Source organism: Gekko japonicus, unplaced genomic scaffold, assembly GCF_001447785.1.
Source record: "Gekko japonicus isolate JY-2015 unplaced genomic scaffold, Gekko_japonicus_V1.1 scaffold3588, whole genome shotgun sequence".
Taxonomy (NCBI): Eukaryota; Metazoa; Chordata; class Lepidosauria; order Squamata; family Gekkonidae; genus Gekko; species Gekko japonicus.
In genome coordinates this window covers 3786-17797 of record NW_015162067.1, presented here as the reverse complement: position 1 = coordinate 17797, position 14012 = coordinate 3786, and the positions used below count along the sequence as shown (strand labels likewise).

Sequence of the window (14012 nt, the reverse complement as noted above, 5' to 3'; positions counted from 1 at the left end):
CAAGAACACCATCTTGGTTTTACAATTTGGAAGTGAGTAGGGGAGCACCGAAAATGTCTTTTTATGAATCCTATTTAAGTGTTGTATCTTTAGTATTTTATACTGTTTTATTGTTATAATCTGGCGTTATGCCCCTGTTAGCCGCCCTGAGCCTTCGGGGAGGGCGGGATATAAATCCAAATAAATAAATAAATAAATAAATATTCAGAGAGGTGGCTGAATGAAGCCTGCCCCCGCCTCCTGCCTCTGGTATTCCAAGGAGGTCTCCCATCCAAGCACTTGCCAGAGATGATCCTGCTTAGCTTCCGAGATCTGATGGGATCGGGCTTGTCTGGGCTATCCAGGACAGTGTTACATTCCTGAGGCTATGTTACTTGTTGGGAGATCTGTTCATCGATCACCAGCATCACGCAAAAACTTCTCAGCCCAACTGTGGAGCTGCCTTTAAGACAGACCCCCTTCTCACCTGCTGGACATTTTGCCCCTTGGTGACGTATTCGTTCCCGACCTTCACCCGCGGATGGCAGAGCCCCTTCAAGAGGTCAGCTGAGTTCAGCCCCATCAGATAGGCGGATTTATCTGCATCTGGAAGGGGAGAAAACATTTGGAAATAAGTCTACTGGGTGCCATTACTGGTCACCCTTTGAATATCTTATGCTCTCCTTTCCCATTCATTAGTTAAGAAGATTATAACCAAGAATGTGCAGCCAATGACTACCAAGTTCACAGTATAAAATTAAGCAACAATTCAAATATACAGTACACTAAACAGTGATGGGGGAAGGAAGGTGGCACGGTATCGGCCAATCTCGTTGTTATGTATTGGGACTGAATCATTCCAGGTATGTCACACCAGAGACTGGCTGAGCTTGGAGCACAAGAACAATAGCCTACCAGGACTCTGGAAGTAACCAATCACGTAGTAATGTTATGTAAATAGCCTATCATTGGGAGTGGGGTGTGTTTGGGTGTGCCAACTGCTATTTAACAGAGCTGAAGCTCTGGGGATTTTGTCTTGCTCTTGCTGAAATCACAGATAAAGTTGAGCTGATTTTGAGCCTGCTCATCCATGGAACCCACTATTTAACACTCGTCAGATCTCAGAAGCGAAGCAGGATCGATACTTAGAATCCTAGAATCATAGAGTTGGAAGGGACCTCCAGGGTCATCTAGTCCAACCCCCTGCACAATGCAGGAAATTCACAGATACCTCCCCCCCACACCCACAGTGACTACTGTTTCATGCCCAGAAGATGACAAAAAACCTCCAGGTTCTTCAGCCAAATTGCTTCCTGACCCCAAAGTGGTGATCAGCATTTCCCTGGGCGTGTAAGAAAGGGCCACAAGAACTAAGCACTGAGGCAGCCCTTCCCACCCTCCCTCTCATGCTCTGCCCAAGTGCACAGAATCAGTGCTGACAGATGGGAGATGGGAAGGGAGATCATCAAGGAAGACTCTACAGAGGACGGCAACGGCAAACCACCTCTGCTTCCCACTGGCCTTGAAAGCCTCTTGTCTGGGCTCACCGCAAATTGGTTGCAACTTAATGCCACAGGCCTACATAAACAGTGACAGAGCAGTCCAAAAAGTTTTCAAATATTCTAACCCAGGGGTGTCGAACTCATTTGTTATGAGGGCCGGATATGACATTTGTTATGAGGGCCGGATCTGACATAAAGGAGACCTCGTTGGGCCGGGCCATGCGTGTCATAAAATGTAATGCCAGGTAGCAGAAATATAAACTTTATATAGGACACAAACACAAAGGGTTTTTTTAAACTTAAAATAAAAACATGCTTAAAACATTGGCACTCTTGCAATATTTTGTTTATTTAACAGTGTCTGAAAACTGACACCTCTTGCTCTGAATTATTGCATCAAAATGTCTGTGCTGTTGCAATCTTGAGTATGCTGTTCAGGTGTATAACTGTAAGCTGCAAAGCTATGTTGACGCAGCAGCAGAACTGGAAGAAGAAGCAGAAGACAGCCGGTTCCACTGTGGGCCTGATAGAAGCCCTCCGGGGGCCTCATCCGGCCCCCGGGCCGCATGTTTGACACCCCTGTTCTAACCCTAACAATAAAACTAACGTAGTTTCAGAGAGCGGCTGTGTTGGTCTGCAATAGAAGAGCTAGGTTCGAGTCCAGTAGCACCCTACAGATCAACAAGATTTTTGGGGTATCTGATGAAGGGAGCTTTGACTCTTGAAAATGTTTGCCTCCCAAAATCTGGTTGGTCTCTAAGGGGCTTCTGGACTCAAACCTAGTTCAATAAAACCAAAATGAAAAGGGGGGGGGATCCCTAATAATAAAATTACAATAACAACAAAATCTACCATAAAACAACACAAACGTTTGTCGCTCCGAACAAACGAGGAGCCCCTTAAACACACGCCAAAAGCCTAACAAGAAAGAATAGTACTCATTTGGTTCCTAAAACTAGACAAGCTTGGCACCGAGCGAATACCCATGAGGAGCAGGGCTATTTTTGGGCAGGAACGCACAGGAACGGAGTTCCGGCTGGCTCCTGAGTTGGCCACGCCCAGCAGGAGCTCATTAGCATAACAGGCCACACCCAACAGCAGAAACTCATTAGAATTGGCTACATTAGGGGTGTGTGGCCTAACATGCAAAGAAGTTCCTGCTACAAAAAAAGCCCTGGGGTTTGACAACAAACAACGTAAACAGAATAAGAAGCAAAAGGTGGGTGTGGCTGGATGGCCACACTTCTGGTAACCTGGGGGGGTGGCCTAATATGCTAATGCACTGTACTATCAGGGGTTTTGGCCTATTATGCTAATGAGTTCCTGCTGGGCTTTTTCTACAAAAAAAGCCCTGGTGAGGAGGGACCTCTAGAGCTGAGATGCCTCTACCAAAAAGGCCCTGCCTCTGTTGGCTACACCTTGGGAGGCTTGGCTGGAGAATCAGCCCTACACACTCAGCCCTTCAGACCTCTTCCTTGGAGCGTCTTTTCATCCCTCGACCGCCCCCTCTGCCTTCTCCCTGGCGCAATGCCCCTCTTCCTCTCACCCTCGGTCCCATCTGGCTCTGCCTGTTCCTCCCGCTGCTTCTGCTTGAACTTCATGTTGCCGTAGTGCATGATGGCTCCCGTCAGCTTGTACACGCCGACCTTCTCCTCTGGAGTGAAGCCCAGGACATCAAAGGCGCTCTGTCAGGGCAGGGAAGGGGAGAGACGCGGGGTAAGAACCAGCGGGGTCTAATTTGGATCCCTGTTGTCTCCCGGTAGCGGCTGCTTTTCCTGGCCTGCCATTCTGGTACCTGCCTGGAGGTGGCTCTGCTCATCCTCTAGAAGATAGCTCCACCCCCTCAGAGTCAATTGGACTGCAAGGGGCTCTGGCCTGCTATAAATACTTCCAGGGCAGGTTTCTGGCTTTGTTTGAGCCAGGTAGTTGTACTTGGCTTGTTGTGTTGTTGACTTCTTCCTGCCGTAAATATCTGGGTGGGACCTTTGACAGGTTACCCTATACCATTTTCATTTAGCTCCATCAGGATTGCCGTCCGCCAGGTGGGACCTGGAGTAGGGTTGCCAGGTGGGGTAAATGGGAACAATTTTTGTTGTTGTTGTTGTTCAGTCGCACAGTTGAGTCCGACTCTTCGCGACCCCATGGACCATCTCCCGCCAGGCCCTCCTGTCTTCCACAGTCCTCCGAAGTTGGCTCAATTTCATGTTTGTTGCATCGATGACACTGTCTAACCATCTCATCCTTTGCCGTCCCCGTCTTCTTTGACCTACAATCTTTCCCAGCATCAGGGTCTTCTTCTCCAGTGAGTGCTCCCTTCTCATTTGGTGGCCAAAGTATTTGAGCTTCAGTTTCATTATCTGGCCTTCCAGGGAACAGTCAGGGTTGATTTCTTTGAGGATTGACTGATTTGTTCTTCTTGCAGTCCAAGGGACTCTCAAGAGTCTTCTCCAGGGAACAATACGGGTCATTTAAACCTCCAGTATTTTTTTCAGTTTCCCCCCCTGACAGTCAATGAAAATACTGGACTGTCCAGGTCAATACTGGACAACCTGGCAACTTTAGCAACTGATCTCCAGATAGGGTTGCCAAGTCGTTTTCGAGCCCCAGCGGATGACCGTGGCCCCGCCCCCAGCGTGCCCGGCGTCGTCACGTCACTTCCGGGGGACCTGCACGTCGGGTAGGGTTGCCAGCCTCCAGGTGGGGCCTGGGGATCTCCTGCTTTTACAACTGATCCCCATCTGACAGTAGTGTGAGCTAACTCACAGGTTTTTAGCCTCCAGCTCACCCATTTTCATCTCAGCTCAGGGAGCAGGGCTCCAGAGCAAACTAATTTATGCAGTAGCCCAATCGCTCGCTCACAACTTTAACGCCAGTCGCTCACAAAGCGGAATTTGTGCTCACAAGACTCTACAGCTTAGAGGGAACATTGGTTGCTAGCCTCCAAGTGAGGCCTGGAGATATCCTGGAATGAGAGTTGCCAGGTCCTTCCCTTCTGCCAGCAGGATATGGCACACATGCTGCAATGACGTCACCCGGAAGTGACATCATCATGCCGGGCATGTTGTGCAGGGGACGCTCTAGGATTTGGCTAAAAACTCTATGGTCACCATAGCATTTTTAGCCAAAGAGTATCCCCAGTGTCATCATGCCAGGCATGTTAGGCATAGGAAAAACCAGGAACACAGCCAAATCAGTGGAAGAGAGCCAGTTTGGTGTAGTGGTTAAGTGCGCAGACTCTAATCTGTGAGAACCGGGTTTGATTCCCCACTCCTTCAGTTTGGGCCTAAAGATCTCCTAGAATGACAACTGTTCTTCCAATGACGGAGATCAGTTTTGTGGGAGAAGATGGCTGCCTCGGAGGGTGGACGCTATATAACCCACTGAAGTCCCTTCGCTTCTGCAAGGCGTACCCTCCCCAGGCTCCACCCTCAAACATCCAGGAATTCCCCAGCCCAAAGCTGACCAGCGCACTCCCCACTCAAGGTCACTCACATCTGTTGCCAGCAGCTCCTCCGAGTCATCGATGGAGGCCACGGTCACCTCTCCTTGGGAGACGTAGTTGTAGTCGTAGGGGTTGTTGGTAACCAAGAGCAAGTCTGTTTGGAGGCAGAAGTGAGGACGAAACAGGTTGAAAGTAGTCGGGTGATGTAGAGATAGGGTTGCTGCTATCCCCCTGATGCAGGCCCCAAAGAGCCCTGCTCCCAAAGAGCCCCGTCCCGTCCAACATTCCCAGCACAATGACGTCACCCAGAGGTGACATCATAGCGCAGGGGACACTCTAGCATTTGGGCAAAAACTCTATGGTGACCATAGAATTTTTTTTGTCCAAATGCTAGAGTGTCTTGCCTGATGTGCCCAGTGTGATGACATCACCTCAGAAGGCTGGACACCCCGCCCCGTCAGCAGCCAGGTAGGACCTGGCAAACCTGTGAAGAGGGCCGACTTATCCATTAGGTATAGTGCCTGTACCCCATGATACTTTTGGGGGCCCAGGAAAATGTTTTAATTTCTTTTAAAATCAGAAGGAGAAAAAAGAACTTTTAGGGTTGAAGGAAAGGTTTTAATTTTTTTTCTCACATCAGAAAAAAAAAAAGATGAGATGTTTAGGGCCCTTGAAGATCTTTTGCCTAAAACCGTGGGGGGGGGGGGGTCGAAGCGTTTAAAGTTATATCAAAAATAATTTTGAATTCAACAAAAACAATTTTTTAAAATACTGATATTATCATGGCGGAAGGGGCTCGTGAAGGCAAAAGTGCCCAGGGCTCAGAAAAGTCATAATGCGGCCCTGGTGATGAACTGGAAGGAGGTTTTGGATGCTGGGGTAGAAAGCCAAAGAGAGACCGATGAGTGCTGGATGCACACCCAGGCTGCACTTCTGGTTTTAAACTGAAAGGTGCCATTGCCCATAAGTTTCGATCAACAGCGAATGGTGCTGCTCTATCCCTGTCATCTCTATGGTCAAAACCACATATCTTTTGCATTGGTGATCTGAGTGGCAAAATAACAACAACAACAACATCAACATCATCAACAACAACAGTAGTAATAATAGTAGTAATAGTAATAATAATAATAATAATAATAATACCACCAGAAGACCCAAAGAGGTGTCTTCCTCCCTCTGCAAACTAGTCACAAACTCACAGGCCCGTCTAGGGTTACTAGATTCCAGGCTGGGAAATCCATAGAGATTTAGGGGTGTGGCCCGGGGAGAGTGAGGTTGGGGAAAGGAGAGACCTCAGTGGGTTAATACCATAGAGTCCACCTTCCACAGCATTTTCCACAGTGATTTCTCCCTCCCCTTCCCAACCCCCACTTCCTAGGGCTTCGCTTTCAGCCTAAAGTTGGTGACCTATCCCCTGCACACTACCCAGACTCAGCCCAAACATCATATGGAAGAAATCATGGGTCGCATCTAGCACCACGGACCCCCAAGATGACCTGGTGCCCTAGAATTCTGGGTCCCAGTCCTCTCCCCATCTTGGAGCCCCAAAACGTAGGGGAGGGAAGTTTGTTCAGTCATAGGTTAATCATCTCCCTGCGGGTGTATCTGGGAGAGGGCGGGGTTTGGGGAGGGGAGGGGCTTCAACATGGTACAAGGCCATAGAGTCCCCCCTTCAAAGCAGCCATTTTCTCCAGGGGAGCTGATCTCTGTCAGCTGGAGATCAGCTGTAAAAGCGGAGGATCCCCAGGTCTCACCTGGAGGGTGGCAACCCTACTGCTAAGGACCCAGCAGAAACTTGAGTTCTCCCAATCTGTGCACCCACCCACCCCCACAATGAAGACTCACCCAGTAGCTCTGGTTTCTTGTTGGACAAGATCTGGTAGAAGATGTGGTAGTTCCTCTCAGATTTGAGCTGGAAAATAACACGGGACTTCTCCAGGAGGTCTAAGAGAGTGAATGTGAAAATGAATGGATAGATGTATTGGAGGGAGGGTGGTACATACGGACGTGAAGAAAGCCGCATGGAATGGGGGAAATATCAGCCACGGCGTGGCCAGATGGGAGAAGGAACATTGTTAGAGATTTTATCTGTGCACCCACCCACCCCCACAATGAAGACTCACCCAGTAGCTCTGGTTTCTTGTTGGACAAGATCTGGTAGAAGATGTGGTAGTTCCTCTCAGATTTGAGCTGGAAAATAACACGGGACTTCTCCAGGAGGTCTAAGAGAGTGAATGTGAAAATGAATGGATAGATGTATTGGAGGGAGGGTGGTACATACGGACATGAAGAAAGCTGCATGGAATGGGGAAAATATCAGCCACAGCGTGGCCAGATGGGAGAAGGAACGTTGTTAGAGATTATTTTTAATTAGAAGAGTAGAAAACAAAGGGAAGGGGTGGGACCACTGCGGGAAGCCAGAAGAGGGGAGGGGAGTTAAAGAAAGGGATATGGGTTGAAAATATTGATTTAATGTTGAATTTGTTATAATATCCTATTAATAAAATGTTTTTTAAAAAAACGTTGTTAGAGATTTTTAATGGGAGAAGAAAAGTGGTGATGTCAACGAAAAGCAGGAAGCGGGAAGAGTGGAGGAGCGAGGGTCCCTTCTTGAACCTCCTTCTATCTTCCCCATGTTTATGTAAATCGTAACATAGAAAGGAAAGATATTTAGGTGCATTGAACAGGCCTGGAGGAGTAGCGGGACCCAGGTTCAAATCCCTGCTTGCTACATAGCAGAGATATTCACGGGATCACGTTGGGCCCTAGTCTACAGTCTCTCTCTCGGCCCTGGTCTACGTGCAGCAAAACTGAGGTGGTAAAGAGGGAGCTGAGTGCTGAGATCATAGAACAGACAACCCCATGACTGGGAACATTTGTCAAAGTTCCCTAACGTTAATAATTCTGTATAAGTGGGGAGCTAGGCCAAAACCATTCTCCCATATATGCAAATGATTTTTCTTCGCAGGCAGCTTTTACCTGGAGAAAACTTTTACATGGAAAAACACTCCTCTACCATTGCGCCTAATCGCCCACTGCTGATCAATGTGGCTGCAGGAGAAAGAAGGGGCGTGGATGGAGTCACCAATGCCACTGCGACGCTCTAGGAATTCCACTAATCTCTATGGTTTTTACCATAGGAATGTGTGGGGTTCCTATAGTGTTGCATAGGTTTGCCAGCACCAGCTTCGGAAACACCTGGCGATTTTGGGGGTGGAGCCTGGGTTTGGGGAGGGGCGGGACTTCAAGAGGGTATAATGCCATAGTAGCCACCTTCCAAAGTGGACATTTCCTTCAGGGCAACTGATGATTTGTAATCCCAGGAGTCTCCTGGAGATTACTTGTAATCCCAGGAGATCTCCAGCTACCACCTGAAGGATATAAATACAAAAACTAAGGGTCACAGTGTTAGGAAGATATGCAAAAGTATATAGCACTGTGTATAATAGATGTATGCTCAAGGTAAATCAATTTTGTGCTTTTTATTTTTTATTTTTCTATCCTGTTATATAAATATTAGTATCAAATATGATCAAAAACAGGCTTCACCCAAACAGAACATCAAAGTGCAGGTTTATATTCTGTACAAATATTCAGACAGCGCTTTGTCCGTATCACAATCACTAGTTCCACGGGACTCTAGTAATTCACCCGTTTCGAATACAATCTTTTTCAAGGACTGTGATGTATATAAAGAACATAAAGCGCTCAGCAAACCCCCACATTTGCGGCTACCTGATAGAACTTGAGGGATATGCTCTCCTAGATAGGTTATTATGTCTGCCGCAAGGGTTCCGATGGGACCCTAGAAAATATGCTGCTATCTTAAGAGTTTTTGTGCACACACAGAGAAATTATTGCACCTTATGTCCTTTATATACATCACAGTCCTTGGAAAAGACTGTATTCGAAACGGGTAAATTATCAGAGTCCCCTGGGACTAGTGATTGTGATACGGACAAGGTGCTGTCTGAATATATGTACAGAATGTAAACCTGCACGTTGATGTTTTGTTTGGGTGACACCTATTTTTGATCCTACTCGATACCAACGTTTATATAACAGTATAGAAAAAGAAAAAAAGAAAAATTAAAAAAGCGCAAAATTGATTTACCTTGAACATACATCTATTACATACAGTGCTATATACTTTTTCATAACCACCTGAAGGACGGCAACACGGGGGAGATCCGGGCCCTGCGGGACCTTGAGCAGTTCCGCAGGGCCTGCAAAACGGAGCTCTTCCGCCAGGCTTTTGAGTAGGAGCCGCCGCCCTACTATACCACCACGCGGGGCTTCCTCGCACTCCCGCTGGCCTTGCAGGTCCACCGCTGGGCCCCTGATGTCAGGGGGTGTGGCATATGCTAATGAGTTATGCTAATGAGTTCCCCTAGCTCTTTTTCTACGAAATGACCCCTGGACACTAGTAACTGGATAGAGCACTTTAGTCTTAGTTTTGATGTTTTATTATATTTTTATATGTTTTTACTTATGGCTAGACTAATGATCTGGCCTCTGTTAGCCGCCCTGAGCCCACTGGGGAGGGCGGGATATAAGTGTGAAAAATAATAAATAAATAAATAAGAATGGTGTGTCACATCCAGGTTTTTGACACAAAGAACTGGGGCATCATTACCTGTGTGTGCGTACTATGTATCGTCCCCATCCTTTGGTCTTAATCTGGGGCATATATGCTACGAAAAGAATAGAAGGACCACGTATGTGTGGGTCAGGGAAGGAACTGGGAGACAGAGGTAAAAGGGTTGGCCAGGCAGAAAAGTAAGTCAGCAGAGATAGAAAGAAAAAACGGTTATTCAGACGCGGAGCAGTTCTACTCAGGTCTACTCGGACATTAGTCAGTGTTACTCAAAAAGGGGGTTGCTCCCAGGAAAGTGTTTTTAGGATTGCAGTCATAGGTAGGCACATGGATGAGACAGACAAACACACTTCCTCACTCACAGGTTTCTACGTCGGCGGACGCCAACTTTCCCGTCGCCCCAAAATGGATTCGGATAAATTTACCCTAGACAGAAACACAAAGGAATGAATGCGTGGCATGAGGGGCTGACCCCGGACGAGGGAGACCAGGGTTCCGATCGCCCACTTGAGGTAAAGTTCAGCGCCCGCTGTGAGTATGACATTTTATGTGGGAGATCCGTAATCAGATCCCGGGAAGTATTTTTCAACCTTAAAAAGCAACTGCGCGTAGGTGCTTTTGGATCAGAGGTGTGAAGACTGCGTGTGTTAAATCTTTCCCGCCATGCAATTTCCCCGGTAGAACTCTCCAAGCTGCGATTAAAGGGAGGAAAGAGACACAATCTATTCTTGGGGTTCCTTTGCGAACTGGAGGGGCTCCTCCTCGGTGCGATTTTGGGGTCTTCTTGGTCATTGGACTGGTTTTACAGAAAGCCCCCCAGAGGAAGTCCAAAATGTGCCCTCAGTGGACTATCCGTAATAAGGCTGGCTTGTAAAATCATTTGATTTCTGAGGTGTTTTGACTGAGGCCACTGAGGGGGGGGGGGCACTGGTGAGGCTGCAGAAAACTCTGCTGACTTCAGTTTTGTGTCTGTGGGAATGAATTTGGGAGTCTGAGGCAGTGCTCCCTCTAAGCTTTGGAGTCTTGTGAGCCAAAATTCTACTTTGCGAGCCACGGGCATTAAAGTTGTGAGCGAGCGATTTGGCTACTGCAGAAATTGGTTTGCTCTGGAGCCCTCCTTCCTGCGCTAAGGCAAAAATGTGTGAGCCGGGGGCTAAAAAACTGTGAGCTACCTCACACTAACTCAGCTTAGAGGGAACACTGGTCTGAGGTATTTTCTGCCTGTCGGCACATCGTTGCTAGCTGCCTTGAGTCCTCAGAAAGAAGCAGGATAGACATATTTTAATAAATAAAATATGGGCGCTCCTCTTATTTCCCTGTTGTTGTTGTTGTTGTTGTTAGCCATTCCGTCGTGTTCGACTCTGTCCCTACAGGGGCCAATAATCTTGAGGTGGAACATTTGATCACAGGCTGCCTTAAATTGAATGAGACCATCGGTCCACCAAGGTCAGTCTCCTCAGACTGGCATAGCGGCTCTCCAGGGTCTCAGGTTAGAAGTCTCTCACATCCCCTCCTGCCTGGTCCTTTTAACTGGAGATACCATGGCCTGAACCTGGGAACTTCTGCGTGCCAAGCAGATGCTCTACCACTGAGCCATGCCTTCGACTGAATCAGACCAGCGGTCCATCACAGACAGTATTGTCTACTCAGACTCTCTCTCTCTCTCTCTCTCTCTCTCTCTCTCTCTCTCTCTCTCTCTCTCGGGTCTCAGACAGAGGTCTTTCACATCACCTCCCACCAGTGTTCCCTCTAAGCTGAGTTAGGGTGAGTTAGCTCACAGTTTTTTAGCCTCCGGCTCACACATTTTTTATCTCAGCTCAGGAAAGACGGCTCCAGAACACACTATTTTATGCAGTAGCCAAATCACCTGCTCACAACTTTAATGCCAGTAGCTCACAAAGTAGAATTTTTGCTCACGGGACTCTACAGTTTAGAGGGAACATTGCGCCCCACCTAATCGTTTTAAGTGGAAATGCTCGGGATTGAACTTAAAACCTTCTGCATGCAGAGAAGATGCTCTACCACTGAACCACGGACCCTCCCATTTCTACCAGGAAGATGCTGGGAGGGGGGAGGTTACCGCAGCCAAATCCCCCTGGGCAGCTGTTCCCCCCCCACACACAAGGTTGTTAATATCTCATATCTCCCACATAATATGTAATACATCCCGAGTTCCAAGACTAGCCAGGCCTACCTCACAGGGTTGGTGTGATGCTGCTCTGAGCTCCCGGGAGGGAGGGAGGAATGTAAGAGAAAAGGTAGCATATTTTATAAAAAATTAAATCCCAACAGGGTAACTGCTGATGAAGAAGAAGAAGAAGAAGAAGAAGAAGAAGAAGAAGAAGAAGAAGAAGAAGAAGAGGAGGAGGAGGAGGAGGAGGAGGAGGAGATTGGATTTATACCCCGCCATTTATACCCCGCCCTTCACTTGGAGTCTCAGAGCGGCTTACAAACTCCTTTCCCTTCCCCTCCCCACAACAGACACCCTGTGAGGTGGGTGGGGCTGAGAGAACTCTGACAGAAACTGCTCTTTCAAGGACAGCTGTGCCCGAGCTTGCGACTGACCTAAGGTCACATCAGCAGGTGCAAGTGGAGGAGTGGGGAATCAAACCCGGTTCTCCCAGATGAGAGTCCGCACACTTAACCACTACACCAAACTGGTTCTCCCCCAACCCTTCCCCGTGTCTCTGTTATCTCTTTAGATTGTCGGGAAGACTCACAAATCGAGACGAGTTGTCATTCCGCACTGTCTTGGCATTGCCAAAGGCCTCCAAGGCGGGGTTGGCCTGGATGATTTGATCTTCCAGTGTCCCCTGCAGATGGAGCAGAAGGTCAGAAGAGAAGCACTGGCAGGTAACCCATTAGACGCCTCTGCATATCCTGTCATCACCCTCTGCCATGGAGACGCTGGGAGCACCGGGGACTTGGGTGTGTTCCAGTTGCACAGACTGAACACAAGGGAAACATAGAATCAAAGAATCATAGAGTTGGAAGGGACCTCCAGGGTCATCTAGTCCAACCCCCTGCACAATGCAGGAAACTCACAAATACCTTCCCCTTCACACCTGCAGTGACCGCTGTTCCACGCCCAGAAGATGACTAAAAAACCTCCAGGATCCCTGGCCAAACCAGCCCGGAGAACAATTGCATCCTGAACCCAAAGTGGCGATTGGCATTTCCCTGGGCGTGTAAGAAAGGGCCACGAGAACTAAGCACTGAGGCAACCCTTCCTGCCCTCCCTCTCGTGATCTGGCCAAGTTCACAGAATCCGCATTGCTGTCAGATGGCCATCTAGCCTCTGTTCGAGAACCTCCAAAGAAGGAGAGCCCACCACCTCCCGAGGAAGCCTGTTCCACCGAGGAACCGCTCGAACTGTCAGGAAGTTCTTCCTCATGTTTAGCCGAAAACTCTTTTAATTTCATTTCAACCTGTTCGTTCTGGCCCAATCTTCTGGGGCAACAGAAAACAACTCTGCCCCATCCTCTATACGACAGGATGCCTGAGTCCCTGCAGCAGTAAGGGGCGGGGGGAGTCTCACGTGACTGAATGTTTCTGTATGGGGAAGAAAATCCACATACAGAGAAAGCTGACATGTCTGGGAGAACATGAGGCTCAAACCCTCTGCCTGACAAGCGTATTTCCTGTACAGAGAGCAGGCTCCCAAGTTGGCCACACCCAGCAGGAACTCATTAGCAAAATAGGCCACACCCAACAGCAGGAACTCATTAGGACTGGCTACATTCGGGGTGTGTGGCCTAACATGCAAAGGAGTTTCTGCTTCAAAAAAAGTCCTGGGTTTTGACAACAAAAAACGTAAACAGAATAAGAAGCAAAAGGTGGGTGTGGCTGGATGGCCACACTTCTGGCAACACGGGGTGTGGCCTAATATGCTAATGAGATGTGCTGTCATGGGTGTGGCCTAATATGCTAATGAGTTCCTGCGGGGCTTTTTCTACAAAAAGAGCCCTGACAGAGAGAATTGCTTTGTTGGGAGGAACATTCAGCTTGTAGTGGCTGTGAAATTCCTGGTGATTTTGTGGGGTGGAGCCTGGACAGGACAGAGTTTGGGGGCCTCAGCAGGGTATAATCCCGTAGAGCCCCCCCGCCAAAGCAGCCATTTTCTCCAGGGCAACTGATCTTTGTAGTCCGGAGAACGGTTCTAATTCTGGGAGATCTCCGGGCCCCACCTGGAGGTTGCAGCAACCCGAGCTGCAGTGTTAGGAGAGTCAAGTAACAAATAAATTATATGCCGCAAGAAACTTTTGTAAATTAACGTGTTCTGCTTATGACTATAATTCTATAAAGTGCATTGTGTGCTATTAGAGTATCCTTGTCAGCAGGGGTCATTTCGTAAAAAATGAGGTGCAGGAGCTCATTAGCACAACTCATTTGCACAACTCATTTGCATATGCCACACCCCCTGACATCACCGGAAGTGTGTCAAAAGGCAACACCCACCGCTCAGGCTCCACTGGACTGTTTTGGATTG

At 48.1% G+C, this 14012-nt stretch overlaps 1 protein-coding gene across 1 annotated transcript in view; it reads right to left on the bottom strand.

Moving 5' to 3' along the window:
• The window catches only part of LOC107105618 (myosin-6), a gene marked incomplete at its 5' end in the record, with an annotated part of 59114 nt that overhangs the window by 42061 nt on the left and 3041 nt on the right, over positions 1-14012 (bottom strand). Inside the window, 6 exons of the mRNA XM_015405616.1 lie at positions 467-585; positions 3028-3166; positions 4974-5077; positions 7050-7148; positions 9886-9949; positions 12244-12336. Of these exons, the coding sequence (XP_015261102.1) occupies positions 467-585; positions 3028-3166; positions 4974-5077; positions 7050-7148; positions 9886-9949; positions 12244-12336 (618 nt within the window). The remainder of the gene's footprint in view (positions 1-466; positions 586-3027; positions 3167-4973; positions 5078-7049; positions 7149-9885; positions 9950-12243; positions 12337-14012) is intronic.